Source organism: Tursiops truncatus, chromosome 3 (assembly GCF_011762595.2).
Source record: "Tursiops truncatus isolate mTurTru1 chromosome 3, mTurTru1.mat.Y, whole genome shotgun sequence".
Taxonomy (NCBI): domain Eukaryota; kingdom Metazoa; phylum Chordata; class Mammalia; order Artiodactyla; family Delphinidae; genus Tursiops; species Tursiops truncatus.
In genome coordinates this window covers 116317757-116345003 of record NC_047036.1, presented here as the reverse complement: position 1 = coordinate 116345003, position 27247 = coordinate 116317757, and the positions used below count along the sequence as shown (strand labels likewise).

General features: G+C 55.4%; 1 protein-coding gene across 1 annotated transcript in view; it reads left to right on the top strand.

The window, feature by feature from the left end:
* NRG2 (neuregulin 2) overlaps nucleotides 1-27247 on the top strand; it is a 55663-nt gene that overhangs the window by 23358 nt on the left and 5058 nt on the right. The window contains exons 3-7 of the mRNA XM_073802592.1: nucleotides 2277-2395; nucleotides 8414-8534; nucleotides 14466-14542; nucleotides 24606-24708; nucleotides 26871-26994. Coding sequence (XP_073658693.1) covers nucleotides 2277-2395; nucleotides 8414-8534; nucleotides 14466-14542; nucleotides 24606-24708; nucleotides 26871-26994 — 544 coding nt within the window. The remainder of the gene's footprint in view (nucleotides 1-2276; nucleotides 2396-8413; nucleotides 8535-14465; nucleotides 14543-24605; nucleotides 24709-26870; nucleotides 26995-27247) is intronic.

Here is a 27247-nt window from a genome sequence, read left to right as displayed (position 1 = left end):
CCCTACCCTTCAGCACTGACCCCAGAGCCTCTTGTGCAAGGCTGGGGCCACCTTCCTGGAACTGGGGAGATCATCACACACCTGGTAACCCAAGATGTCTGCAGCCAGCAAACCTAGGGGTCATTGTTTATGTCCCCTTGCCTCTTTCTGGCACCTTAAAGGGGAGGGGCTCTCCCTGCACCCCCACCTTTCCACACATCTCACACCCCTTCGTGCGGGAAGCCCTTCCTTCTGGTTTTAGCTTTCATTCCTCCAGTTAACTGTGAGCCTAGCTCCACCTTGTCCTGCTGCACGTCATGTCGTGTAAGGGAAGCTCCTTTGAATTCAGCTGTGGGTGGGTGACAAGGAGCTTCTGAGTCTGTGTCCCCTATAGCTTCTTGACCCGGAGACCCTCAGGTGATCCCCTCCTCTGCTCATCTAATGTCAGGGAAGAGCTGGTGGTCAGGAAGCAGAAGCCTGGTTCGGGACAGCTGAGATCTGTGGCATCTAATTAGGCTGGAGCCAGGAAGGAAATGCTGTCTTAGCCAGAGGGGCCTCCAGGGCTCTGTTTAATGAAGAGAACAAACTTGAATTGACAGAAGAGGGTTGTAGGCAGACACCAGGCCAAGGAGACAGAGAATGGCGTGAGCCGGGAGGGGTGGCACGGAGTCAGGCAGCTGTCACTGTAACGTCGGCAAGGACATCACCACGGCAACAGGGCCTTTTTGACAAGACAAGCTCATGGAGGCTGGTTTGGGGGATCTTGGAATGAGGAGGTCTGGGAAGAACCCAGCATCAGAGGCTGAGGTGGAGCTCAGGAGACAGGTAGGTCCCCAAAGCACAGCCCGGGGAGGGATGTGGGTCATTTTGCCATCTCCTCCATCCCTGGTGCAGCCTCTCTTCTCACCATCCACACCTTCCCCCATCAGCTTCATGGCTCTGTCTTTCCATCCCTGGGCCCAGGGCAGGACAGCTCGGCTACCCTACCTCCCATGCCACCACTCCTCCAACCCACTGCGCATATTCTGGGAATCTGATTTTTTAACTCGGGACTAAAAGAGGAGGAGGTTACATCATGTTAAGAAATTTTCATGCTACTTTTTGTTTCCCCCGGGGACCAGGCTGGGGTCCCGGGGTTTAATCCGGAGCTCAGACTGGCCCTAAAGAGCACTGGGGCAGGGGGAGGGATGGGAGGTGTGAACAGATCCTACGGAGCCCAGGCACCGCGGGCAAGTGCAGGGAAGCCCACGGAAGGAAGGAGAGGTTTGGCAGCGTCTTCAGAAAGAAGAGGGGAAGCAGGGCCAGGTGCCCTGGAGTCACCCACAGCACTGAAGTCTCTGCCCAGGCCTCGCCCCACAACTCGTGGCATGCAGGGCTGGGTGCAAAGCCCTCCACAGAGGGGTCAGCCTCAGCATCAGGAGACAGCCCACGAGCTGCTTGGGGCCCAAGTCCTCACCAACTCCAGCTCCTTACCCACCTCTGCCTTTGCCTTGCCGGGTACCCTTGGACAAGTCCGGAAGCCCCTCTGGGACTCAGTTTTCCCATCTGTCCTGTCCTGTCCTCCTCCAGATTAGCCACGAGGGTCAAGTCAGGCCTTGAGGATAGGATCTTTTTGTTCCCTGAGGTATCCAAGCTCCCAGCACACAGAAGGCACTCGGTGAACATTTGTTGAATGAATGAAGCGAAACCCCTTGAGGAGGCCACAGAGTGCCCCTTAGTGGCAGGGCCGACACAAAGGCAGGAGAGAGCTACAGGTTTGGACTGGGAGGCTGGGCACAGTTGCCATGGGAACCTGTTAGATTGGTGGCCCTGCCGGGTATCTGGAAATAGGCCTGGCTTATCTAGAGTGACGGGCTACCGCTTCTAAGGGAAGGCTGAGGTAGCTGTGAGCCAGCAGCTGCTCTACTGGAAGGCGGTGGGGGGAGACACAGCGGGCCTGAGAGAAGGGCACTAAAGGAAAAGGAGGAAGGTGGCCATGCGACTTCCTAAGGACTCCACTTTCCTCCCCTAGAAAAATGGTTACAGAGAAGGCCCAGCCCTGGAAAAGTGAATGTGACGATTCATGGACTTAGAATCCCAATGTTGTCCTGGGTGCCCAGGTCTCCCTCCAGCCCTGGGGACTCTGCACTCCACCTGGACCCCAGCAATGGCTGGTCGGAGGGAATCTACTTCCCGTCCACACGGCGTAGACGCTGTGGCTGTGCAGGGAGAGGTGACCTCTGGGTGACTGCTGGGGAGCCACGGCCAACCTAAGCCCTGGCTCACGCCTCTTCGCCTCTTATCCCCTCCCTAACCAGAAAGAACTCACGACTACAGTTCAACAAGGTGAAGGTGGAGGACGCTGGGGAGTACGTCTGCGAGGCTGAGAACATCCTGGGGAAGGACACCGTCAGGGGCCGGCTCTTCGTCAACAGCGGTAGGTGGTCCCCCAACGAAGGGAGGGGTCCTAGAGGGGTTCTGTGGGGGTGGGCCAGTTGCCCCCCAGCCCTAGGGAGGCCCGCACATGATCCATCTTGCACTTGACTCCTCTCCCTCCTGCCACTGCCGTATCAAGCCCCAAGATCTGAGCCGATTCAGAGAAATGCAGTCGAAGCATAAATGTTTAGCTTTGTTATCTGGACCTGGAAGAGCCGCCAGCTCTCGTTTTAAATACCCTGAAAACTAAATATTTTGAAATCAAGAGGTGGGGGTGGGGGGAAGGATATTTTTAGAAGGCAATTATGGGAGGCTGGGCTGCCTGAAGCGGGGCTCCGGGGAGAGGCAGACCCAGGGTGCGCGCAAGCTGCCTGCCCGCTGCTTTGCTGGGTGCCCGTGTGCAGGCAGCCTGCTCCACGGGGCCACGGGTGGAAGGCTTGGGTGCCCCGGGCCCCTGGGGGCAGCCTCAGTTCAGGGATGGCAGGACCCTCTCCCACAGATCATCCCCTCCCTGGGAAACGTGCAAGGTCAGGAGCCCACGGCACCCTTCGCTTCCCCCCTCCGCAGAGGCAGCTCCGGCTTCGGCATGGAGGCGGCCTCCCTGCTGGGCTGTCCTCTGGTTATTGCCCTTGACTGGAAAGTCACCAAGGCTGCCTGTCCTCAGGTCGCGCCCCCTCCACTCTAGCCTGAGTCCTCAGAACCCCACAGCTCTCGTTCCTCCTCCTGACACCCAGCCTCCACGTACCACTTGGCTACCTGGTTGTTGGCTTCACTTCCAGTCCTGCATCTCCCTTCATCCCGTGTTTCCACCAGACAGCCCTCCAGTACCCCCTGCACCCAGCGCAGTCTAACGAGAACCCTGCCCTGTGACCCTCAGAGGAGAGCCTGGCTCAGACCCGGTCTGCCGTGTTGTAAGGGACCTCCCTTGTCCTCCCAGCCTCTCAGCTCCTCGATCTCCCTTACCACTGGATCTACCAGGTCTGAGTCTGCGAGTCCTGGTCCGTCTTCTTTCTGGATCTTTCACTCACGTATGTCCTTTTCATTCCAGCCCCACCTTAGGGGCAATCCTGGGCCAGGTTTCATCCCTGCTGAACCTGGACCAGAGCAGCAGCCTCAAGATGCTTTCGCCCTGTCACTCCCCGACCCATGGAGCCAAAGAACAAGGACTCGGTCCCACAGCCCAGCTCTCACAAATCCGACCCAAATGGCCTTTCCGACCCTAACTGTAGTCGGCCTCTCCTTCCCATTTTTATTCTTCCTCCTGCGCCATCTCTCCCAGGCAGCTATCCTCCTGACCAGTCCAGCCCACCGCAGCGGCACGCCCAGTGCAGGCCCCACTCCTGGGCCACTCCTCGGCCCTCTGTGGTCTTGTGTATCTCTCTCCAGTTCTATCAGATCATTCTTCAGCTCTCATCCTGTTCCTGAACTTTCTTTGCGGGTGTGGCCTTCTGGGTGGACTGTCCCGGGGTGGCTGTACCAAGTCCTGGGATATCGGGCCGGGCCTGGCTTTGCCCAGAGGGCAGGCAGGTGTGACCTGGGGTGTCACAGGATCGTGGAAGACCTGGAGAGGCTTCTGGGTCTGCCCCTTACCTGGGGGCTTAGAAAGGCTAGCTGTTTAATCACAGGTGCACCCATGTGTCCTGTCAACTCAAGCCTTCAGCGAGGCCTAACTCAGCAAGACGCTGTTCTGAGCGCTGAGGGGTCACAGTCTTGGCTCCCAAAGTCCCCTCAAATGGCAGGAAGCTAAAACCTGAACTCAAAGCGTCTGCCTGTTCTAACACACTGAAGAGGAAAGACAGGCAACTTAACAACGGGAGAGGGGGCATCCCAGGCAGGCGGGAGGGGAGCCTTACAGGATGAAGAGATACTTGATCTGGGCCTTGAAAGATGAGCAGAGATTTTCTCCAAGAGCAAGGGAGAAAAGCAGTTGCAGGAGCTGGCAGCAGGCAGAACATCTCTGCAGCATCAGCTCCTTCCCGGCCCATTTTCTCTTCAGAGATCCAATAAACTCACTCACACCAAGACACTAATGGCTGATAGAGGCTTCCTGGGTTTATCCTTCCCAGGTGTTTTCTTTAAATCCCCCCCAGTCCTTGGCAACCAGAATCTCCTTTCTGCCGCCGTGGATTTACCTATCCCGGACATTTCATATAAATAGAACCACAGAATATGTGGCCTTTCAAGACTGGTTTCTTCAACTTAAAATAATGTTTTCAAGGTTCCTCCATGTTGTAGTCATGTCAGTACTTCTTTCCTTTTCGTGGCTGAATAATAATTCCATTGCCTGGGTCTACCACATTGTTTATATATTCATCAGCTGAGGTTGTTGCATCATTCTAGTTGTTTCCACATTTGGACTATTATGAAAAATGCTGCTATAACATTTGTGTCCAAGTTTTTGTGTGGACATACGCTTTCAGTTCTCTTGGGTATACACCTAGGAGTTGAATTGCTGGGTCATATAGTAACTATGTTTAATTTTTTGAAGGATGACCAGCTGTGTTTCAAAATGGCTGCACCATTTTACATTCTCACCAGCAAAGTATGGGGGGTTCCCATTTCTCCACATCTTCACCACCCCTTGTTATTATCCATCTTTTTTTTTTTTTTTAAATACAGCCACCTGAGGGCGTGTGAAGTGCTATCTCACGGTGGTTTTGATTTTCATTTCCCTAATGACCTTCCAGGAGTATTTGCCTTTAGTAAGAGACAATGCTTTAACCTACAGAAAAGATATCATCATCGGCCGAGGAGACCAGACTAGACCCTGGGATGGTAGAAGAAGGTACCTTTCTCTCAAGAATCAGATGTCCATTTGCTCATTAGAAATATTTGTAAATATTCGTTAAGCACCTATGACATGTCAAGCGCTGTGCTCGACACTGGGGTGCGTTCACCAGTGAAGCAGACAGACATGGCCTCTGCCCAAAGGGAGCTTACATTCTAGTGGAGGAGCTAAGCTTTGGACAGCTAGTAATTGCATAACTAGTCCTTTGATTGTTAGAATAAGCACTACAAGGAGAAGTTACAAAGCTAAGGGAAGGAATGAAGGAGGAGCCTGAGCAGCCTCTCTGAGACACTGATATTTTGAAAGTCCTGGATAAGAAGGCTCGTGGCCTCTTAGAGGAGCTGGACTAAGCCAGTGGAGTCTGAATATGCTGCAAGACAGGGACAGGACATGAAGTGGGAGAGGTGGTTAGGCCCAGATTAGACTTGGGGAGGGGGAGGGGACTTTATTATGAGTATGGATGGAAGCCATTGGAGGGTTTTGATAATGGAAGCGATTGATCAATTTACATATTTTAAAGACCCCTTTGGTGGCAGCTGCGAAGCAAAAAGGTTAGAGATGAAGGCAAGAGTGAGGGAAGAAAGACCAGTGAGGAGGCGATTGTGGCCATCCAGGAAAGAGACCACAGAGGCGGTATTGAGACATGGACAGAGCCTCAGGAGGAGGTGGGAAGGCAGCCCTCAGTGATGGACGGCTAGGGGGACAGAGAAGGACCAGAAATCAAAGGTGCCCTCTAGGCCTTTGGTTTGTGCTGTCCAGTCATTGAGATGAGCAAGGCTAGAGGAACAAGTGGCTGGGGCAGATGAGTGGGAGCTGAGTTTGGGGTGGATCGGCGCCATCCCCGCGGTGGTATCCAGGGAGCGGCCAAATTCTCCCACTCGGAGGTCATCTGTCATCTCCACATCCCCAAACACGGGAGAACACAGTGAAGAAATACAAATAGGCTGACGAGGCAGCGTGACACATGGCCTTAGGAGCCCACGTGTGCTGCAATAGCACGAATGCACCTCTTCAGTGTGGAAAGCTTCTAGCGTGAGCCTTCACCACCAGCAGAGTTGGCTGCCGTGAGCTGGGAGGGCGCTGCCGTCACAGGGGTGGCCTCAAGGTACTTCTTTGTGAGGTGGAAAGGCCTATGGTCACTTCCCTCCACACCTTCTACAACCGGCTCCCCCATTGCCCTCCCTTTTTACCTTTCTGGGGCCCCAGCCTAGTCCCTGTGATGACATGGTTCTGGCAGGCCTAGGCCATGGATCCCAAGATGGGGCCCTGTCTTCCCTCAGGAGTCGTCCTCTGCCTCCCAAGGCCTCAGTGAGCACAGATGTACGTGTAGACAGGCCCAAGCGTGCAGCTGTGGTCCTGCCGCCATCCTCACTCCTGCCCGCTGCTCATGCAGCCCATCGTTGGGCAGCTTCCTCCACCCCTGGCTGCAGAGGGCATCAAGCTGCCCTGAGATTTCTCTGACTTGGCCAAGGCCCATGAGAGGACTCGGGCCCGTGGTCCACGTCGTGTTTGCATTCGTCTTCCCGTCAAGCCTTGGTGCTGACGTGTTCTTCTACGAGGGACCAGGTGCCTGGTGAGAATGCTCAGCCAGATGTTAGGAGCCCTGAGGCCTTGTTACAACACACACTGGACTCTGGAAGGCCCTTCCCTGCTCTCTTTCCTCACTCCTCCTTGGCAATGTAACCGAAGGGCAGGACAACCTCTAGGGTCGTCCCGGCAATGAGATTTTGTAACTCACAGGCGTGGTCGCCTCAGCTGTTTGTCTTCTCTGTCCCTTTCTTAGTTCCCTGGGTCTCACTGACCCAGAAGCATGTGGGTCCCAGCCTTGTGTGGGGTTGAGCAGAGGTGGGAGACGTCAGCAGGGGTGGGGCTCGAGGATGCCAGACCAGCAGCAGGCATGATGTGGAGGGAAGGTGGGAGCTGGCCCTACCCGCTGGGTTTTATCAGCGAGCTCCTCAGACATATACAGAGGCAGAGCTGTGTATACACTCCCAGTCCCGTGCTCCATCCGTCTCCCCACACGTCTAAACACTCAGGGCGCCAAGTGCCGGCTCTCCTCCTCCTCCTCTCATCCCCCCACTTACTTCGGGGGATGGTGGAGACTCAGTACCCCTGAGTAGACAGGACCAGCCAAGGTAGGACGGGCCACCTCAGTCAGGAGGCCACCGCTGGGTGGGCATGAGAGGCCCTCAGAGCCACAGAAGCTGAGGGGGGAGCAGGAACCGGTTTCTAGCTGCCCAATATGGATACACAGCCTAAGAGGTTAGCTAATAGATAAAGACTGAAATTTGGGGCAAGAATTTTCACTTGAAACCAGGCTCCTGGCTGCCATCCCTTTGGGGAGCAGTGCTTTTGTGATTTTCACTGATCAAATGAATCTGATCCAGCAGGTGTGCAGTCTGGGTTAGCAGCCTTGAAGCCCAGTCTTGCTGTCACCTAGTTTCCACATCCCAGCTGTCCCCTCTCCCCAGCAACGTGAAGCCCCGGATTTACGGCCTGGGCTGTCCAAGGCCTGGAGGCTCCCTCCAGAGGCCACAGCTGACCGGGTGGGGGAGGTGGAGGCTGCCTGGTGAGGGAGGACGTGAAGGCGGCCCGGGATGCTTATGGAGACGCGCATAGCGGCCTTTGTAGCATTTCCGGGCACCTTGGCCCAACTCTGGGACAAAGAGGGGAGAGACGGAAGCTAGGGTTCTCGCCGCAAGTCCCCAGATCGCAGAAAATTACAGTGCCCAAAAGGTGCCATTCCCCTCAAAGCCCAGCTCCCTGTAATCACGCCCTGGTCCATGAGAGCCCCAGCAGTGCAGACAGATATAAATGTCTCCTCCCTGAACCCCTGTGACTTGCCCCCCACGTAAGACATGGTGCCTCATCCACCTGCAGCGGAGCCCCCAGAAAGGCAGGCAGGCAGGCAGCAGAGGTGGGCCCTTATGCCAGAAGATGGAGCAGTTTCTGCTGGCCTCTCATCCCCTCCAAAAGAAGAAAATCTTCCCAGCCTTTGAAGGTTTGCCTGGAGCGAGGGTGCAAGGTGGTGCTGGGCAGATGGTCCAAGCTCACGGTGGCCTCCCCTTGGCCTTGTTGGTGACCTGGGAGGGACCACCAGACCTTCCCCCCACCCCAGCCATTCCTACAGTCTCTGATCGTCCAGCTTTGAGATGGGCCATGAAGGAGGTGATTCCTGGGGCCCAGAGGTGGTCTCAGTGGGTCACTGGCACGTGTCTCTCGTACCTCCAGTGAGCACTACCCTATCATCCTGGTCGGGGCACGCCCGCAAGTGCAACGAGACAGCCAAGTCCTATTGTGTCAACGGAGGCGTCTGCTACTACATCGAGGGCATCAACCAGCTCTCCTGCAAGTAAGTCACCAGTGGGGGCAGGCATGGGGGCAGGAGCAGGGGGAGAGAGGCTGGGGCAGAAGTGGAGGGCTCTAGGAAAAGTGAGCTTCAAGATACTAGTAAGGGGTCTCCAAGGGGTGTAGACAGGGAGGTTTGCCCCACTTCCTAGCCCTTTCCTGGAATACAGGGAGATGTAAGCTCTAAAGGGCTCAGGGCTTCTGCAGTCCCAGTTTCCCAGGCCCCTACCCACCCCATCTTCCAATGTCCACCCTTTCACCAACACCTTCTTGGGAGATGGCTAGACCAGTCTATGCCCGGGGCACTGGATTCTCTCTCTCTCTCTCTTCCCCTCCCTATCTCTCAGCAACTTTCCAAACTTTGTTCTGATGAACATTGCCCAGGGTGCATCTTCCCCAGCAGTGAGGAGCCTGGCAGGGTCAGGTAGGGCACACGTCCCAGAGCCCTTGCTAGCTGAGCTCTGCTCTTATAGCCTTGAGGGAAGAAGAGGGCTCTGCCCCCAGTGCTCGCCTCAGGACCTGGCTCTTCTCCCTGCCCAGCAGGACCCCAGTGCCCAGATATGCTCTGGCTGCTGCCTGTGCCACTTCAGTCCCTAGCCCCTCTCTGGGGAGTGAAGGGCTACCAGCAAGGACATCACTCTGGGTGTGGCTGAGTGGGGGAGGTCAGGGTTGAGGAAAAGCTCATGTTGGGACTCTGCCTCCCCCCAAGAGCTGCCCCGAAGGAACTCCCAGGAGCTGGGGACCCCCTGCTCCCCACCCTTAGCAAACAGGGTAGGTGGGAGCACAGTGATCAGGGAGGGCTTGCTCAGGCCCAGCCACATCTTCTGGGAGCCGGGCCCCCACTGCCCCCTTGACAGATTCTCTGGTAGGTGAGCAAGGAACAGGTAGGGGAGCTTGGTGAGGGCAGCACAGGTTCTGGCCGGATCCTGAGTAGAGGGAGGGAGGCCTAGTTCACAACTTTGGGTTTCAAAGCAGCCCAAGCCTAGGGCGCTGGCGATGTGCCAAAGCTGCCCCATTGCCGTGGCATCTGGGCAGGGGCCAGCAGAGTACTGATGAAGATTCCCGGAGAGAGGCGTTTGCCCTCTCCACAGATAAGGTCAGATTCAGCGCTCCTCTCGGCTTTCCTGCCTTTGGCCTCCAGCTCCAGAGCTGCATCTCCCTCCTGACTACAGCCTTGGCCAAAGACCCCTCCACCTCACAGCGTGATAATGAGGGGCCACACCTCCTTCACGCCCTCCCCTCAGTGCTGGGTGAGCTGAGCCTGGACTGCCAGGCACACCTGTGCCTCTTGCTCCAGCTGGCCTCCTTTGCCAGCATCCACCTCGGCTCCACCTGTCACCTGCTGCCCTCCGCCTTCCGGCCTCCCCCATCCTGAATCTCAAGGGACAGTCCCAAAAGCAACAGCAGGTCCCCCAGGGAAGTTCTCAGTCCAGACTCAGCCCCTCATCCTTCCTCTCTCTTTCTGCCTCTAGGAAGCTGCCACATTAGTGCCACAGACCCTGGGGAACATTCTAGCCTTGAAAATGCTCTGAGCACTTTGGAATAGATCTATAGAAATGCATAAGCGTTCTGGAATACCTCACAGAGATGGCCTAGCCCTGGACCCCTTCTTCTTGTCCCCCACAACAAACACATACACCCCAGGCCTCTCTTCTTCCCTAGCCCCTTGGATCCCAGAACCTTGAAGGCATCCAGCATTGTCACTGGCTCCAGACAGAAAAGGTTTCAGCCACCGGGACAGGTGTCGGGGCTGAGGAGGGCCACGGGACCCAGGACTCCAGTGCCAGAGTCTAGTGTGGGAAAGAGTAGTGAGCTATAGGATTCCCAGGGGCCCCTGCCAGCAAGGCTGTACCCCTAGGACTTTCTGGGTGCTGCCCAGCTAAATCTGAGAGGAGCAGAGGGCAGGAGCCTGAGCCACTGTGAAGATGCTGTCCTGTTTCCCCGCCCCACCAGGGCAACTGGGGTTCACTGCTTAGAACCTGAGCTTGGTACCCAGAACCACCACCTCCCCATCTCAGCCTGTCCTGGGTCAGCCCCAGCCAGGGCTCCTGGAGCCAACTTCCCTGATGCCCTGAGCCCTCAGGGGAGAGGGGCATCCCTGGCGGGGATTGCAATCAGGAGGGCAGGTCCTCAGAGCTGTGCTGGAGAAGGGCAGGGGGGAGGGGGGCAGGGCAGAACCCAGAGGCCATTCTGGGGGTGGGTGAGCTGGGAGGGAAGGAGGGTAGGCCTCTTGGGGTTCCTGATGACACCCTGAATGGAATGCATGGAATAAAAAGGAAAGAACTTAGGAAACGGAACTCACGTCGTACCATTTGTGCTGTTTGTTTACTTTTATTTTGATTTTTTTGCATTTCCGCTTAGCTTGGATAATGAAACTAGACTGGTCAGTTTCATTCCAGTTTCTACAAAAATCAGTTTTCCTTCCTGGTTTTCTGACACTTGTTGTTGTGTATTGGTTGAGAGCCCTGCGGGGAGTGTTGGAAAGCAGGCACACTCCGTCCCTCCTGTTTTTCTAGAATTCAGAGCCAAAAGAAACAGTGTCACTGATGCTGAATTTTGTTTTAAAAAAGGAAAGCTTAGGGGGATTTGAAAACGGGGGTCCAAATCAAGGTGACCGTCTCCTGTCTGGGCCAGACAGGGGCCTCTGCACTTCCTCTTGCTGCTTTCTCCTCTTCTCTCCGTGTTTTTATAGAGCACGGTTGGTGCGTGACTCTTGGGGACTGGTTCAGGGGATGATGACAGAACAAGACTCTCTTTCCAGCCCTGTGCACATACCAGTGGCATGCCTCCCTTTCCCATCAGCTCACCCCCCCCATCCCCTCTGCTCCCATGTCCAGGTGATTTCCCCCATCCCATGCCCATCTGCCTGCTCATCCTCTCCACCCACACCCCTCATGAGGCCAGAGACCCTTCACTCCCTCCAGTGCCCGGGGCACACCCTCATCCTTCATCCTCCCTCTCCCCTGGGTGAGGGCAGCACACATGGCATTATCCCCAGGCTACCAAAAGGAGACACTGAGGCCCGGGAGGTGGGGTGGGAAAACGGGGAGGCAGAGTCCCAGCCTCTCTGTCACCCCAGATGCAGCCCGTGGGCTCTCCTCTCTGCCCCTCTCTTACCCCTGCTCTTCTCCAGCCCTGAGCACAGACCTTCCCGTAGTCAAGGATAACAGCTTGGGGGGAAGGGCTGGGAAGCCTGTTACCTGCCGCTCCTCCTAATCTGTCCCGTGTCCCTGAAACTCAGGGGGTCAATCCCTGTTTGAGTGGGAACTCACTACCAGCCAGCCACCCACGCCAAGTTCAGGCCCTGCTCCTGGTTGATAGGCTAATGTAGCCTGTACCCTGTTACCAGGTCCTGGCAGCAGGGTAGAGAGGCTGTAGGCCCACCCCCAGAGCCTTCTCTAGGGAAGCCCCAGCCTCCTGGACGTGGACAAGCAGGGCTAACGAGAGAACAGGAGTGTCCAAAAGCTCCGCGAAAGGAGCCAGTGCCTGAGGAACAGCTCAGGTGTTAGTCGTCCCAGCCCCGTGCAGTGCCCATCCCCCCCCCCACCTTCTCCTTTGTTCAGCTAGTGGGCACTTTCCCAGGGCAGGAAGGTTAGGACTATATGGCACAACTCCAGGGGGCTTGTTCGTGTTGTACACGGTGTCCACAGCACCACCTGGAGCTGTGCAACTCTGTGGCCACGAAGAATACGAGGATAGAGTCGGGGTAGTCCAGGCTGGGTGTGGGGCCGGGAACGCAGGGATGTGCTCAATTACCCTCCGTCTCCAAGAGCCACAGGAAAGCATCCTGACTCTCAGCAGTGGGAATAAATTCCCCTCTGTCCCCTCCTGCCCCTGCACTCCCCCATTTTCTCTTACACACACACAGGTTTTTCCTGTCTCCAGGAGCCGGGCTAATCTCAGACACTGGACACAGTCAAGCCTATCTCTTTCTTATTCCTGATTGCAAGAGTCATTTTGGCAACGTCCTGGGTCTTTATCGTCCACCCCCAACGATGCTGCTGCTTGAAAAGTCACTCCTGCGCCTCTAGTCCCATCCCAAGTGGAATCAGTTTCCGAGAGCTGAGGAAGAAGGGCTGAGCCTGAGTGGAGCTGGTCGGAAAGCCTTAGCCACTGCCTCCATTTTCCTGGGCTGGGATAACTGGGGACGAGGGCGAGGGGTCAGAAAAGGGCGTATTGACAAAGTTGTAGCCTCCTCCTCCGAGCCACCCTGTTCAACAGGATGAGCGTGCATCAGCTTCACGTGCAGGCTCTCCCCCTTCTCCAGACACACTTCCCCCCCTCCACTACCATTCATTAGCCAGGCACACCTGCGCACACACTGCCCCGGCTACAAGGACCAGCCTCCTGCCTCCCCTGAGGGAGATACAGTAAGGCCCAGAGAGACTCCAGCTATCTGCTCATCAACCACTCCCGATCCTCCAGGTTAGATTGGAGGCCACAGGGTTTTTGTGAGGGTCTATCACAGTCAATCGCCATCACCCCCTATAAGTTCAAGGGGCTGCTGATGGTTGGTATACGCTAGAATGCTAAGAGGTAGAGTACATTCACCTCTTGGGGAAGTTTACTGATTAACGTCACTGACCTGTTATTGAGGGGACGCTGGTGATGGGCTTACCTAATTTCCTAATTTAGAAGAGGCAGAAGAGCATAGACCCATCTTCGAGTAGGGGGCGGTGCGGGAGGATCAGTCTGGCCCTATCTGTAAGCTTAAGTATCTGGCCTTGCTGGGATTCAGAAGAGAGTACAAGGGCTGGGCATGTCTCCCAGAAATCTACAAGACAGGGACTCGAGGGGAGAGTGGCAGCCAGGGAGCAGAAGGAAGTGGACCTTGGAAGTTAAGGACAAGGTCAGGGAGATGGGAGTGGGTGGTTCTCTGCAGGAGGCAACGTGGGAGAATGAACTCCCGCTAGAGCCAGGCAGTGATGGAGGAGCAGGTCGTGGGGAAAGGGCAGGTGTCCCAGGCAGCCAGTTGGCCCCCTGATGTGGAACAGGCTGCAGCCCCGCCCCCACCCCGCCACCGTGATTCTTGCCACCTGAGGCCAGAGGCCCCACGCCCGCCCTCAGCCCACCAGCTTTGGGATGCTGGTAATTCAGGCTTCTCTCCACCCTCACCTGTTCCCCATAAGCTTTTCCCGTGTATATTGCTCTAGGGCAGCCTTCCCCAAACCGTATGTTCACAAGGATTCCTCAAAAAACAATTTCCAAGGTCAAATACATTTGGAACCTACTGGAAAGTTCAGCTCTTTCCTCCTACAAAACTTTTCATAGCCTTTCATGTGCTAGCGTGCACTGCACCTCTACAAGGAAGCCTGGGAATGGATTTCCTAAACTTACTTGGCCACAGAGCCCTCTTTGAAAGAACAGATGAGACATCTCCAAGGCCCCTTCTGCTGGAGGCGCACAGTCTGGGAACAGCATTCCCAAGTTCTCCTTTGAGCTTTCTGGGGTCTGTTTCATGGATGAGAAAACCTGCCCAGGGCCCTGGACAGAACCCTTTGGTAGGGCTTGGAAGGAACGTCTCCCCAGAACTTGGTATTCCAGAAGACTCCCAGCCCCCCAGCCTACTGACTGCCTGGCACCGAGGGTCTACAATCCTGGCTTCACGGGGCCCCAGGCAGGTCAGAAGGGAAGTCTCAATAACCATGAGGACCTTTAGGCAGTAAGTTCCCAATCTCCCCACCCCGCTTCCCCAAATCATCTTCTTCCCTCCCCCTCCCCCGCTTCCCCACCACCTGGAGCCACATCTATTAGAGAGATTGTGAAGGAGATTTCCGAGCCCTCCACCCAGCCCCGACTCCAGCCCCTTCAGCAACGAGTGTGCCCCAGCGCTCGACTTGGTTTTCTCATTCATCACTGTGCACTTTGATTTCTAACCTAAGCCTCGCGGATGATGCCAGTTTGTTCTGTGATTTTTCCCCTTTTCCTTCTCCAGATGTCCAAACGGATTCTTCGGACAGAGATGTTTGGAGAAACTGCCTTTGCGATTGTACATGCCAGATCCTAAGCAAAGTATGTTTGAAGATACAAACACGAGTCCCTGCTCCTTAGAAAGCTTCCGGGTGCAGTCCCCCCCCACTCCTCACCCCGTTGTAGGACATAGGGCCAGGGGTGTTGGTTGTTTTGATCTTTGGCTGTTTTGTTTCTTTTTTGTATTTTGGTTTGTTAGTTCTTTTGTTTTGCTTTTTCATTTTTGGCCTAATCCTTGGGTTTAAAGTTCAGGGCTGCAGGTAAGGGGCAGAGTGGCAAGGCCAGTACAAATGGTAACAGTGGCAAGGAACCCAGCTGGCATTGGCAGGAGCCTGTGCCGGGGTGTTGCAATGCCTATGTCTTGCTATCCTGGCTCTCTCTTTCTGGTTTTCTTTCTTTTGGTAGGTGTCCTGTGGGATACACCGGGGACAGGTGTCAGCAGTTCGCAATGGTCAACTTCTCCAGTATGTCTCTTTCTTCTATTTCTTTCCTTCCCTGGTAACTGACAGTTCTTCCCCCACCCTACCCCCCACCCCGTGGGAAGGATGGGGCCTTGCTTAGAGAGATTGGGGGGGGCTGGGAAACGCGGGGGGCTGTCCTAGGCTCCTCTCAGTCCTCATCAGAAGCCTGTGCGTGTTACTGAACCAAACTTGGGTCCCCTACACCAAACACACAGCAGAGCTAACCTACTAAACCGGGTGGAGGTGAAAGAAAGAACAGCGCTAGTCGTAATGTGTCAAGCAAAGAATACAAGGGGCTCATGGGAAGGGTTTTTAAAGACTGTGGGAGGGTGGGGTCACGAGGTGCGCGATCAGCTCATGCTCAGTCCTCTGATTGGTTGATGGTGAGGTAACAGGGTGTTTCAGGAATCTCAATCATCAACCTTCTGGTTCCAATCAGCCTAGGGCTGGGGGTGGTCATCATGTAGTTAACTTCTAACACCTGGTGGGGTTTTAGTATCTGCAAAACAACTCAAGGATATACCAAAGGTCCTTGACTTTGTCTTATGGCTAAACTCTTATTATTTTGTCTTGTTTGTTTTCCTTTGTTTCTGCACTTTCTCAGTTCTCTGATTAAATTTGCTCTTTGGAACTCGAGGAGAAAGGCCTAGGAGGCTAAAGCTTTTCTACAAACAAGAGGCAGGGGTCACTGGGGGGTCTTTCCTGGGGAAGCACCTGCAGGGTCCTGCTGGGTTTCACACAGAGGAGACTGATACACCCCCTGCCTCATGTTGCTGTACTGCCTGGTGGCAGTAACACTGAATTCTCTCTGCAGCTGCTCAGAGCCAGGCTCAGGCCTCTTCACCACTGGGGTCAGGCAGCCTGGCCAGGATGGGAAGAAGCATTTGCAGAGCCCTCACCTGCCTCTGAGAGCCTGTCTGAGGATGTCAGGCTGTTGGTGAGGCCGGGCAATGAGTGTGTGCACATGTGTGCTCCTGTGTTTGAGAGAGAGAAGCAAGTTCTCAGAAAGCCTGCCTTTCCATCTGGCCAGAGTTTGTTTTGGTTTGATTTGGGGTGATGGGGGAGAGTGGGGAAGGCGGATTGAGGGAAAACAGGTCCCAGGGCAGTGGTTTCCGTGAAGACCAGAGTCATCTGTGCAGCTAGATGTTGGAGTAGGGGTGAGGGTTGCCGCAAATACTAAGGCATAGAGGGAAGAAGGAATCAAGGGGTAACTGGTGACTCTCTCCAGGCCCTCTCTGGCCTCAGTCCCCATCCAGGACTTCACTCCCTTCCTTTCTTCCATCTCTGAAGTTGGAGCTTTCTGGTTTGCACAGTCTGCCGAGAAAATTGTGACCCCTGGAGCTGAAGGATGAGGCCCTAACTGTGGCGTGTTTTACTGGGGGCTGGGAGCAGTGCCTTCAAGTGCCATGAGGTGGAGGTGGAGCAGAGCAGAAGGCCACAGGCTGGCCATGGACTCCATTTGGGGCCCAGCGGTCCACTGGCCTGCAAGGCGGGACCGTATCCCCTGTCCTCCAGAGCACGCTAGGCCCCTGCTCGACCCACCACCCACCTCCTCCTCTCCAGGGAGGACAGATGAGTCCCATGAGGAATTAGAACTAGATTGATGGTGCCTGGGCATGAAGAAGACGAGGGAGGGACCCAGGGGACCATTTAGGTAGCCCTTAGAGAAAAGGGGTTTGGGGCTCAGGGTAGAGAAAGGAGCCTTCCGATCCTTCTCAGACCACAGCACAAAAGCCTAGACATTCCCTGCACAGGAACCTGGAAGCCAAGATTTGATGAGGAGAGGCGCCAGAGAGGTCGGGGCTGGTCATCCCAGGTGGTCAACTCTCTTAATAGAGTGTTGGGGGCAGCGCTGTCCTCAGGCCCCTCCCACTGGAGGCCAGGGAGGAAGGCCATGGGGATAAGAACAGAGCCTGTGGGCACGTGGCCCAACAGAACTCTCCAGAGCCCAGGCTCCAGGAGGAATTGCAGAGTCAGATCCAGCCCCATTGGAGGACCGTAGGTCAGGAGGACAGAGCAGCCAGCTGGGGCTGAGGACCTGGGGAGAGAGGCAATGGAGGGCCTATTCCTTTTCCCCCTTAGGCCCAGAGCCCCCCTAGCTTATGGGACTGTTCTGGACAGGGAGTCCCAGCCCATCCTGAATCTGAGCAGCAGAGCCTCCAACACTCGGCCACTGTCCAAGCTCCTCTGCCAGCTGGGCTGCTTCAGCTTGCAGCTCAGATCTTCTGGGAGGGTCAGCAGGGCCCCGGGAGCCCAGAAAGGAAACTGGAAATGCAGCCTTTCTGCCTAGTGTTACTGGGATCCTTGCTGGTACCTTTTGGTAAAGGATTTATACTCTCCAAGCACTTTGCCCAGAGCACTTCATGCACTGCTCTATTAGATAATTATTGAAAAAGGAGTGAAAAATGCTAACTTAAGTGTTCAGGCTTCGATTCAGACGGACCTGAATAAAATTGCCAGCAGCTGAGCTTCCTGTTCTGGGGCCTCATTTAACCTCTCTGATTTTGTTGTCTCATCTGTAAAATGGGGATAGTGGCATTTATGCCTTTAGGGCTGCTGTGAGGATGAAGTGAAGTGAGGCACACCAAGGGCTTAGTCAAGGGCCTGCTGTTGTTTGAACACAGTTGAGCTCCTCATCCAGCTACTGCTGGCGTGGGAGTGGAGGCCAGAGGGGCAGCATCAGTCCCCTGGAGGCTGACTCCCAGCACATCCTGAGCAAAGTGTCTGACCTTCCCCCTCTGCCCAGACAGCCTCTAGACCAGGTTACCTTTTGCGGAGGCCACGGAAACAGAGCCTGCAGCCGCAGTAGCCCTTTAAAGCTTCTCCTTCTTCCCTCGACAGCCCCTCCACTTCCCAAGACTCAAAACTTGTACACCTGGATACCCACCATATACAAGAGCACGCACACCTGCACACACACACACAAACACATGCCTGCACTTGCACACAAACACGTCTGCTGACACCTGCTCACACACACACAAGCACACAAGCGCATGCTGCGGGGTCGACATCAGGGCCTTCTTGTCCAGGTGCCTATGACCAGGTGTCGTAGGACATGTCCAGGATGAAGACTTTGTCTGTTGTCTGCTAAGCCTGGCCCTGCTGGGAGTCCAGCATCAGGCTGCCATGGTTACTGGTCAGTATGCAAATTTCTGTTCGGTAGGACCCATCTGTGACTCGGTGGTATCACTCCATCCTGGCTGAGTGGCAGGCAGTGAATATGATGAGCAGGAGACTGTTTTTTTGATTTTGGGTTTTTGGGGTGTCTTTGTTTTTGTTTTTTGCTGGGGCTGACATGGCTGCAGGCCCCTCAGAATCCATCCCCGGGGAGAGGGAAGCAGGGCTGCCTTTTAATGACTTCTCAGTGGCATCACCAGTCCTGCCAGCCACCACTGTCCACCCAAAACAGTACTGGCCTTTGACTCAAAGGGGAGGCGAGTCAGGAGTCCCAAAAGCTGCTGCCGCTATTACTTGGTTCCCAGAGGAGTGATGCAGGAGAAAACTCTTAAATGGCTTTGGGAGCCCTGCTCACTTCTCCAGATGGTCACTGTCCTGAGGACTAGCCAGTCAGGGCTTCCCAGGGACTCAATGGGCAGGAATAGCCATGGCTTAGCCCCAAGAGACCAGAGACCTGGCCTCCAATCTCCCTTCTGCCTCCTAGTTTGCTATGTGACCTTGGGAAAGTGTCCTAGCACTACTGGGCCCTAGCTGCCTCATCTAATCCAAACACCACCAAAAGTGGAGCCCAGACCAGCTCTGTGAACCACAGTTCTCTTAGTGTCTGGGGTGCTGTGGTTCTCTTAGTGTCCGGGGTGCTGTGGTCAAGCTGGGCTGTTCTCTGTGGGGAACCTGGCTGGATATCCAAACACTGTGAGCTCTTTCGAGCTGCCTGGAGGGTCCCTGGGGCTACAGGACTAACTGCTCAGTGAGAGTTGCCCCCGAGGACCCTTTCAGTTTGTCAAGTTTGTACTGCCTGCTTAGCACAGTTGGCCAGCCCTGGGAGGCCCTGGGAGAGGAGTGGACTTGCTGTGCTTATGGTGACTCCTACCTCCAAGCAGTAAGCATAAGACTGCAAAGAAACCACATTCAAGATCACCTGCAACCTCAGGTTTAACAGGAGTGCACGGAAGGGCTCATGTTTAGAAGAGCTGGGGTTCTTGCTTCAGGGGTGTGGTCTCTGCATGGAACTGGGGGTCAGAACCCCAGGATCTTCCTCAAGGCTCTTTCAGTCAGAGCCATCCTACTCTCTTGCCCTTTTCCAACTGCATAACCTTCTGGAATCCCTATCAGGAAGCAGGGGAGAGATCCAGAGCTAGACAGTGCACAGGACTTCCTGCTCATGTCCCCGTGCTCCGCTCCCTCTGCAGGAGATGAGAACATCAGAACACAATTCCACCTCCTGCCTGGGTCTAGCGGAACTTGCTGTGCACGTGCGGAGGCAGTGGAGCAAGCCCTTGCACATCGCCTCGCCCGTCTTTTTTTTTTTTAATTTTTATTGGAGTCTAGTTGATTTAAAATGTGTTAGTTTCTGCTCTCACTGTGTACAGGCACTTTTGACAGATGAGGAAACAGAGACTGTGTATGACTTGCCCACATGCACACAGCAAACTAGGGACAAAACTGAGACTCGAGGCCTGCAATCAGGTGCTGGCTGTTACCTTAGAATGGTAGGTGAGCCTTTCAAAAGCACTGGGGAGATTTCTGGGCTCCCACCCCAGAGCCTGTTTCCATTGGTCTGGGTGATTCTGAAGGACAGCCGAGTTGCAGACCTCAGAGATCCCGTGGCCAGGCCTGATCCCCATTTAACTGATGAAAGATTGAGAGCCAGATAGGCGGAATACTATGGGGTCACACAGTGGGTCAGTGACAGAGCTGACCCTTGGGCAGGGCCCTTTTATCCAACCCTTCGATGGCCTGGGTGTCTACCTCGAAGACCCGTGAATTTGCACATTTACAACATGATCCAGCTTCAAAGAGTGCAATTGGCTGCCATTTAGGGGGCACAGGTGTTCTACAGGTGAACCCACTCGTCTCTTTCTCCAAGTTGCAGTTTGCTTTCCTAAGTCGTGTGATCAGGCTGGGACCCGAGGCCTAGCCCCTGCAGGTTTCTAGGGTGTTGGGGGTGTCAAGTGGAGAAGTGACCTGCTGCCTGGGGCCTCTCCCCCTCCCCAGTCCTGCGCCACACAAACTCTGAGCCTCCGTGCCTGGCTCTTAGTAGATGGGCAGGCCAGTGAGGCCCATGGGGGCAGGACAGGGACAAGGGGCCGGTCTGGGTACCCCAAGCCCTAGTTCTGAACAGAAAGAAGGGCCCCATGAATGAGCTCAGGCTGAGCAAGCTGTCTCCAGCTTGCTCGAAAGGGTCGAAGGCCTGGCACTGGAGCTGGGAGGGGAAGGATGGGGACTCCTCCGCCCCCTGCCCCCACTCACCTTTCCTCTCTGGGGACATTTGCCAACTGACTCTTGCGCCTCTGCCTCCCCACCAGGTACTAACCCCACAGCTCATCTCTAAAGAACCTGCCCTGCCTGCTGATCCTAACATTTCCTCTCTCTACCCCAGTCAAGGGCTCCTGGGGACTGGGGGCCAGGGAAGGGGCTCAGGAGGCTGGGAGGGGACACCACTAACCTGCTTTCACCTCACAGGCTGGCTGCTGGTGTCTGAAGAGTCCTGACCAACGTTTCTCTCTCTCTCTCCCGCCCCCTCCCCCATCTCTCTCTCTCTCTGTATCTCTCCCTCCATCCCTTCCCCTCTCTGACCCTCCTTTCTTCTGCACTGCCAGAGCACCTTGGATTTGAACTAAAGGGTACGGAGCCTCTATGTATCGGTCAGCGCCATCCACACAGCCCCTCTCCACAGCCTCTGACACCATGTGTGCTGGATGTTTGGTTTCCTTTCCCCCCAGATGGGAAAGGGATGATTTCAAAAGTCCCCCTGTCCCCATCAGGATGTCCTGTAATAAACTACATTGATTTGGGGGAGACAAGAAAAGCTCATGAACAGCAGAGTACCCTGGCGTTCAGACTGCGCCCCCGTGTACAGTAGTGCCCCCTTGCCTGGGACAAGTCGCCAGAGTACTCTGAGGGGAGCGGGACCCCTGAGCTGTGTGCAACCCAGTGGGGTGGCCAGACGAGCCCTCGGAGAGCAGGTGTCTGAAAGCCACAGAATCCTGGTTTGGAGAACTGTGCAGAGAGGCATCCCTTTCAATTTGACCTTAATCCTCCTTCCTTTTCCCATTTCCATTTCCATTGCTTTTCATTCTTCACCAGGCTGGCAGCTGATAACACCCATTTGTCTCTGCCGCCTGCCCCATGTTTGTCTGCCAGGCTTTGCCATCTGCTTGAGGCTGTTACTCCCTTCACGATCTGTCCCCACGGTGGCACATGTGTTTGTGGGCAACACCAGCGAGGGTACACGGTGGGCTGGCTTCGGGTGCCTGCCCTCCTGCCTCCCAGCTCAGAACCTCACGTCCCACTCCTGACTGTCCTCTGGCCCCTGGAAGATGCCTTGGGCAGGGAGGGACTTTGAGGGGTCAGTCTTCCCAGCTCTCTGGCTTTGTGCTGGGAGGCTCCACCCTGGTCCACACATATAGCAGGAGAGATGCAGGGTCTCAGAGGGGTTGAGCCTTCGATGGGGTCAGACCCCAGATGTGTGCAGAGCCTGCAGTTATGAAAAGACTGTTCTCGTGGCAGATTTGGGGAGGCCCTGGTTCCCCGGCCACCTAGCCACCATCAGCTATTCTCAGAAGATGGAGCTGAAAGTCTGTGTGTAAGAGTATGTCTGTGTCTCTGCTGTGACAGGGTGGGGAGGAGAGGGGCCGAGTCTGTGGTGTCTGTGTGATCATGGCAGGGGGTGCAGGGGGGGAATCTGTAGGTGTGCGTGTCTATGTTGTTATGTGTCTATGTTGACATGTTTACACCTTGTTGGGTCTCTCAGTGCAGGGTGTGAGCACACAGAGGGGTGCAGTGGAACATCTTTGTTGTTAAGGGTTGAGCATGAGCAGTGGGTGCAGAGGCAAGTGTGGGCGTATGTAAATATGCGACTGTCTGTAAAGGTGGTCTGTATATTCATTCACACACCAACTCAACAAACCTCTACTGAACCCCAGAGTTGGCCAGACTCTGGCGATCTAGCATGCAGAGTCCCTGCCCTCCTGGTGCAGGGTGAGACAGACAACAAACAAACAGGAAAGAGAGCAGGTGGGGGTAAGTGCTACACAGAAAATAAAATGGAATGGGATGGCGCCTAGCTGGGGTGAGGAGCTGCTCTAGCTAAGTGGCCAGGGAAGCCTTGTCCAATGAGGTGACATTTGAGCTAAAACCTGACGAGAAGCAGCCAGCCCTGCAAACCATCGGGGGAGAGTGTTTGAGGCAGGGGGCACAGCAAGTTAAGGATGATGTGGATGGGCCTGCCTTGTTCGATGGATGGAAAGACTGCCAGTGCCTCTGGAGCACAGCAGACATGGGGAAGAAGACTACAGGTGGGATCTAGAAGAAGGGACCAGGTGACCCTGGGCCTCGTGGACCATGGTAAGGCTTTTGGTTGTATTTGAATCGCAGGGGGATGCCATTGTGGGTTTTTAAGCAGAGGAGTAAAATGATCTGCTTTATCGTTGGAAATCAATGTGGCTTTGGGGCAGAGGATAGACTGGGTGAGGGCACAGGGTGTGGAGGAATAGAAGCAGAGAAACCAGTCAGAAGCGGGCAGCTGTCGAGTGAGAGATGGCATCATCTTGGATGAAGCTGGAAGCAGTGGAAATGGGAAGAAGTGGTCAGACCTGGGATCTACTTGGGAGGGAGAGCTGAGACGACTTGCTGATGGATCAGGTACCAGAGTGGGTGGGAAGATCAGGAATGATTCTAAGGTCTGGGGCTGGTTTAACAGGAAAGGTGGTGTCGCCACTGAAGAGATGGGAAGAGCAGGGAACGAGGGTGGGGAATCAGTGCTTCTGCTTGGCCATGGCCCTTGAACATAGGAATCTGGAGCTCCGGAAGAGGTCAGGGCAGGAGAGAGAAACGTGAGATTCAGCTGCATACAGATGGTATTTCAAGTCTGAGTCTGGGTGAGATGACGGAGGGAGAAAAGGCAGGTGGAGAGAAGAAGAAGCCTGAGAGCTCTGGGCCTGGACCCTGCAGCCCACATGGAAGAGGGGGAAGTAGCAACTGAGACAGAGAGATGAGCCAGTGCAGGGGGAGGAAACCCAGGAGGGAAGACCATCCTGGGAAGTGGGCCCAGCAGGGGGAGTCTGCTGAGAGGGAAGCGAACCACAGACTTGGCAGCGGGGGGGTTGTTGGTGACGATGACCAGAGCGGTCTCAAAGGAGTGATGGAGACAGAGGCCTGAGTGGAGGACTGAGGCGTGGCTGGGGATGAGAACTGGAGGCAGGACGAGGACCACAGAGCCTGGAGGTGGGGATCTGGGGTGGAGGGCTGTTTGTTCACGACTCTGCATGACTATGTCAGTGGGTGTGATCGCGTGCGTGGCGGCCGTGTGTATTGTTGTGAAGGGTCTGTCTGTGTGTCAGACGGGCACAGTCCTCCAGGTATGTGTGCCTGGGGCTTTGTACCCAGTGTTTGCTGCTGGGCGTACCTTTGCCACAGGAGACCCTGCAAGCCTGGGGGCTTAGGGACACTGCCCAGGGCTCCACCAAGGCTTTGGGTCCCGCCCCCACTTATCCCTGTGCTGGTGGGAGGGGAGCGATGGGGAGGGGCCGGCCAGCAGATGGGAGCCGGAGCAAGGGCGGGAGGTCTAGGCTGTAGGCCTTGACCATGTCTGGTGCTGTCACCTTTTTCCTTTGCTTCCTCCAGGCTTTCTCTGTTCTAGAAGCGTAGGGGTTGCCCCACCAAAAAGTGGGAGTAGAGGTAGAGGGGATAGTTGGGTCTTTTTGAGGGCTTTGAGGCCCAGCCTAGCTCAGCTCCTTCAGAAGGGTGGAGGCTGCTCCTTGAGCACAAGGGCTGTCCTAGGCGCCAGGGGGCTGTGCTGCCACTCGTGGGTCTCTGACAAGCAGAGACGGGGAGAGCTGGAGTGGGCCAGGGCCACAACCCTGACCGAGCTGCAGGGATAAACCAAGGCCTTTCTCCCCTCTCCCGCCTCTGTGGGCCTGGTCTGCTCTGTTCCTGCTCTTGGTCCTGGCATCCCTCCTAAGTCCAGCCTCTGGGCCTCATGTCCTGTCTCCAGCCCAGAACAAGCCACTCTCCACCTTCTTAAGGAAGCCAAAGTGGCCAGCCAGGCCTTTGCCCAGGGTCAGCATGTTCACCACCATGAAGACCAGCTTCCCCCAGCCCATCAAGGGTCTTTGCAGCCACCAGGCCATAGTGGGTTACCCTCCCCTATGACCTTGGGAACTTCACCTCCATCCCACCTCCTCCACCCATCCCCCTGCATTTTCCACTCACATGCTCCAGGCAGAGCACGGGTTTGGGAAGGTGAACTCAGGTGTAGTCAATTGTGAGGAGATCCACAGGTGGGTGGAGTTCAGGAAAGCAGGAAGGAGGGAACTGGCTGGGGGAGGAGTGAGATGGATGGGAGCCCGGGCAGCACCTGAGCTGGAGAGAGCCCGGGGTTTGCGGGGCAGGGGGACGGTCTGCAGCACTGTCTCTACGGGTCTGCCTCCCACCCTGCCCCCTCACGCCCTCTACCTCTGCAGAAGCCGAGGAGCTGTACCAGAAAAGGGTCCTGACTATCACCGGCATTTGCGTGGCTCTGCTGGTCGTGGGCATCGTCTGCGTGGTCGCCTACTGCAAGACCAAGTGAGTTGTCGGGCGCTCAGAGCAACCAGGGACTGCTTTTGTGGGGACAGGCTCTCCTCTCCACCGCACCATGCCTGGCGGAGCCTCCCCCATTCCTATGCCCCTCTGCCCCCTTCTGCAGCTGGTGAGGGGCCAGAGGGCTGGGCCAAGAAGCAGGAGCAGAGGGTGGGGTAGACAGGCCCCAGAGGACTGCACAAGAACGGTCATAAGCCCAGGCGGTGGAAGAAGATAGATCTGGGTTCTAATTCAGCTCGACCATTTCCTGTGACCCTGAGGAAATGGATGAGCTTCTCTGAGTTCTCATCTGTAAAATGAGTGTGATCCTCTAGTACCTCAGAGGATCCTGTGAGGGAGGATCTGCCCTGTCAGGTAGGCAGGCACTGGGGCAGTGTTGGGGGTGGGCAAGCACAGAGAGGGAGGCACCTTCTCAGGGGAAAAAGAGACCTCACAGGGCACTGCCTAATCCCACCTAGGAGCAGTCCAAGCAGGAATACAGAGAAGATGGGGTTGGGCCACCCCTGGGCAAAGGAAAGGTGGCATCAGAACCTTGGAGCAAGGAAAGGGGCTGGACAATTCCAGTAGAAGAGTGCGAGCTAAAGGACAAATGCAGGAGAGGGTCAGCTGTGCTCATGGAGCATGAGCAGCCGAGGCTAGCTGGAGCAGAGTGCTGGGGTCAATTTTAAAAAGGTGCCCGAGTCTAAAAGAACAGCTGGAACCTGCATGGCACCACAGGGCCTTGAATGTCAAGCTTGGGGCCCTGGGTTTATCCTACAGATGATAGGGAGCCATTGCAGGTTGTAGAGTGATGTGGTACAGAAAGAGTTTGTCATATCTGTTCTTATGCGGAAAGCAAGAGTCTGGGCATAGCCACCATTTGGGGGACTGAGCCCCTGGGTCTTGACTCCTGCTGCCCCTATCTATGAGATCTAAGGCCCTGCCAGCCTTGGGGTTTAGGGTTCAGGGAGCCCACAGGAGGAGACTGGGCCCACACAGGAAAATTGAGGCCAAGAACTGGGGGGGAGAAGCAAGCCTCATGTTCTAACCCCTACTATATTTACTTATTTCTTCAACAAACTTTCATTCAATGCCTGCTGGACACCAGGCCCTGTACCAGGCACATGGCCAGTGCTCTAAGCAAGAGGTCCAGTGTTACAGGATGTATTTCAGGGGTGCCTAACCTCAGCTAGAGGGCAGGGAGGGTTTCCCTGAGAAACGTGCATTTAGGCCGGGCCTGAGAGATGAGCAGGAGTTAGCAGGTGAAGAGGCAGAGAATGTGCTGCAATTGGATGCAAGGGCCCAGAGGCCAGAGAGGCACAGTGTAGGATCAGAAACAAGCCCTCCAAGGATGCAGCAAGCTGGGGTGGGGAAAGGGCCGTGAGAGACAGGGCTGGGGAGAGGAAACAGGATTCTGAAGCCCAATGAAGGGGCTTTAACAGGGGAGTGACATGATTAAACTTGTTGATTACAAAACAAATGTATTGAGCACTTAATAGGTGCTGAAGTGAAGCAGCCCCACAGGTCTTGACTCCCTGACCACAGCATCCTGTTTTATTTTCTCCATAGCACTTTGCTGAAAGTATCTTGTTTGTTTATTTGTTTATGTGTTTATCATCTGCCTCTCCTACTGGCCCGCAAGCTCCATGAGGGCAGGAACCATATCTGTCTCCTCTGCTCCAAAACAGCATCTGGCACATAGTAAAAACCCAATAGACACCAAATAAATGAATGCAGGAAGTGGGCCAGCACTGTGCTTGAATATTTTATCTACTCTTAATCCTCAGTGGTCTTTGGAATGCGTAGATGATCAGTCCGTTTTACAGATGAGGAAAGTGAAACATGGATAGTTTAAGTAATTTGCCCAGACTTACACAGCTAGAAAGTAGTAGAGTTCTGCTCTCTCAGCAGAGCCAAAGCTCACTACCACTACGCTCAGGTCCTGCTGAATTCCGGCTGGTAGTGATGATGTAGGCGGTTGATTGAAGGGGTCCTGGCTGAAGGCAGCCTGAGCACAGGAAAGAGCAGTAGCAGGAGACTGCCACGGCAGTCAAGTCCCGGCACACGTAGACTAGTTCCCTGGAGTAACAGCTAGGGAAGCTCATACTTCGTGTGTGCCAGGGGAGGCAGGGAGGGGGTGTCAGGCTAATGCACCTTCCCCTGTGCAGAAAACAGCGGAAGCAGATGCATAACCACCTTCGACAGAACATGTGTCCAGCCCACCAGAACCGGAGCTTGGCCAATGGGCCCAGCCACCCCCGGCTGGACCCTGAGGAGATCCAGATGGCAGACGTGAGTGGTGTTCCCAGGCCCCACTCTGACCCCTTGCTGTGTAGCCCGCCTTCTTATGCCCCCTGCAAGAATGGGCCAGGGAGGCGGCCGGCCCATCCTGTGCTCAGCCTTGCCTGCTAGCCTAGCCTTGCCTCACCAGGATGACTTAGCCTCGCTTGGCCCACTTCCTTAAGGGAGGTCGGGGGATTGATTTCCAGGGGCCATTGCTGCCCTAACACCGAGTTGCTTATCCAGTGGACCACCACCGCCCCCG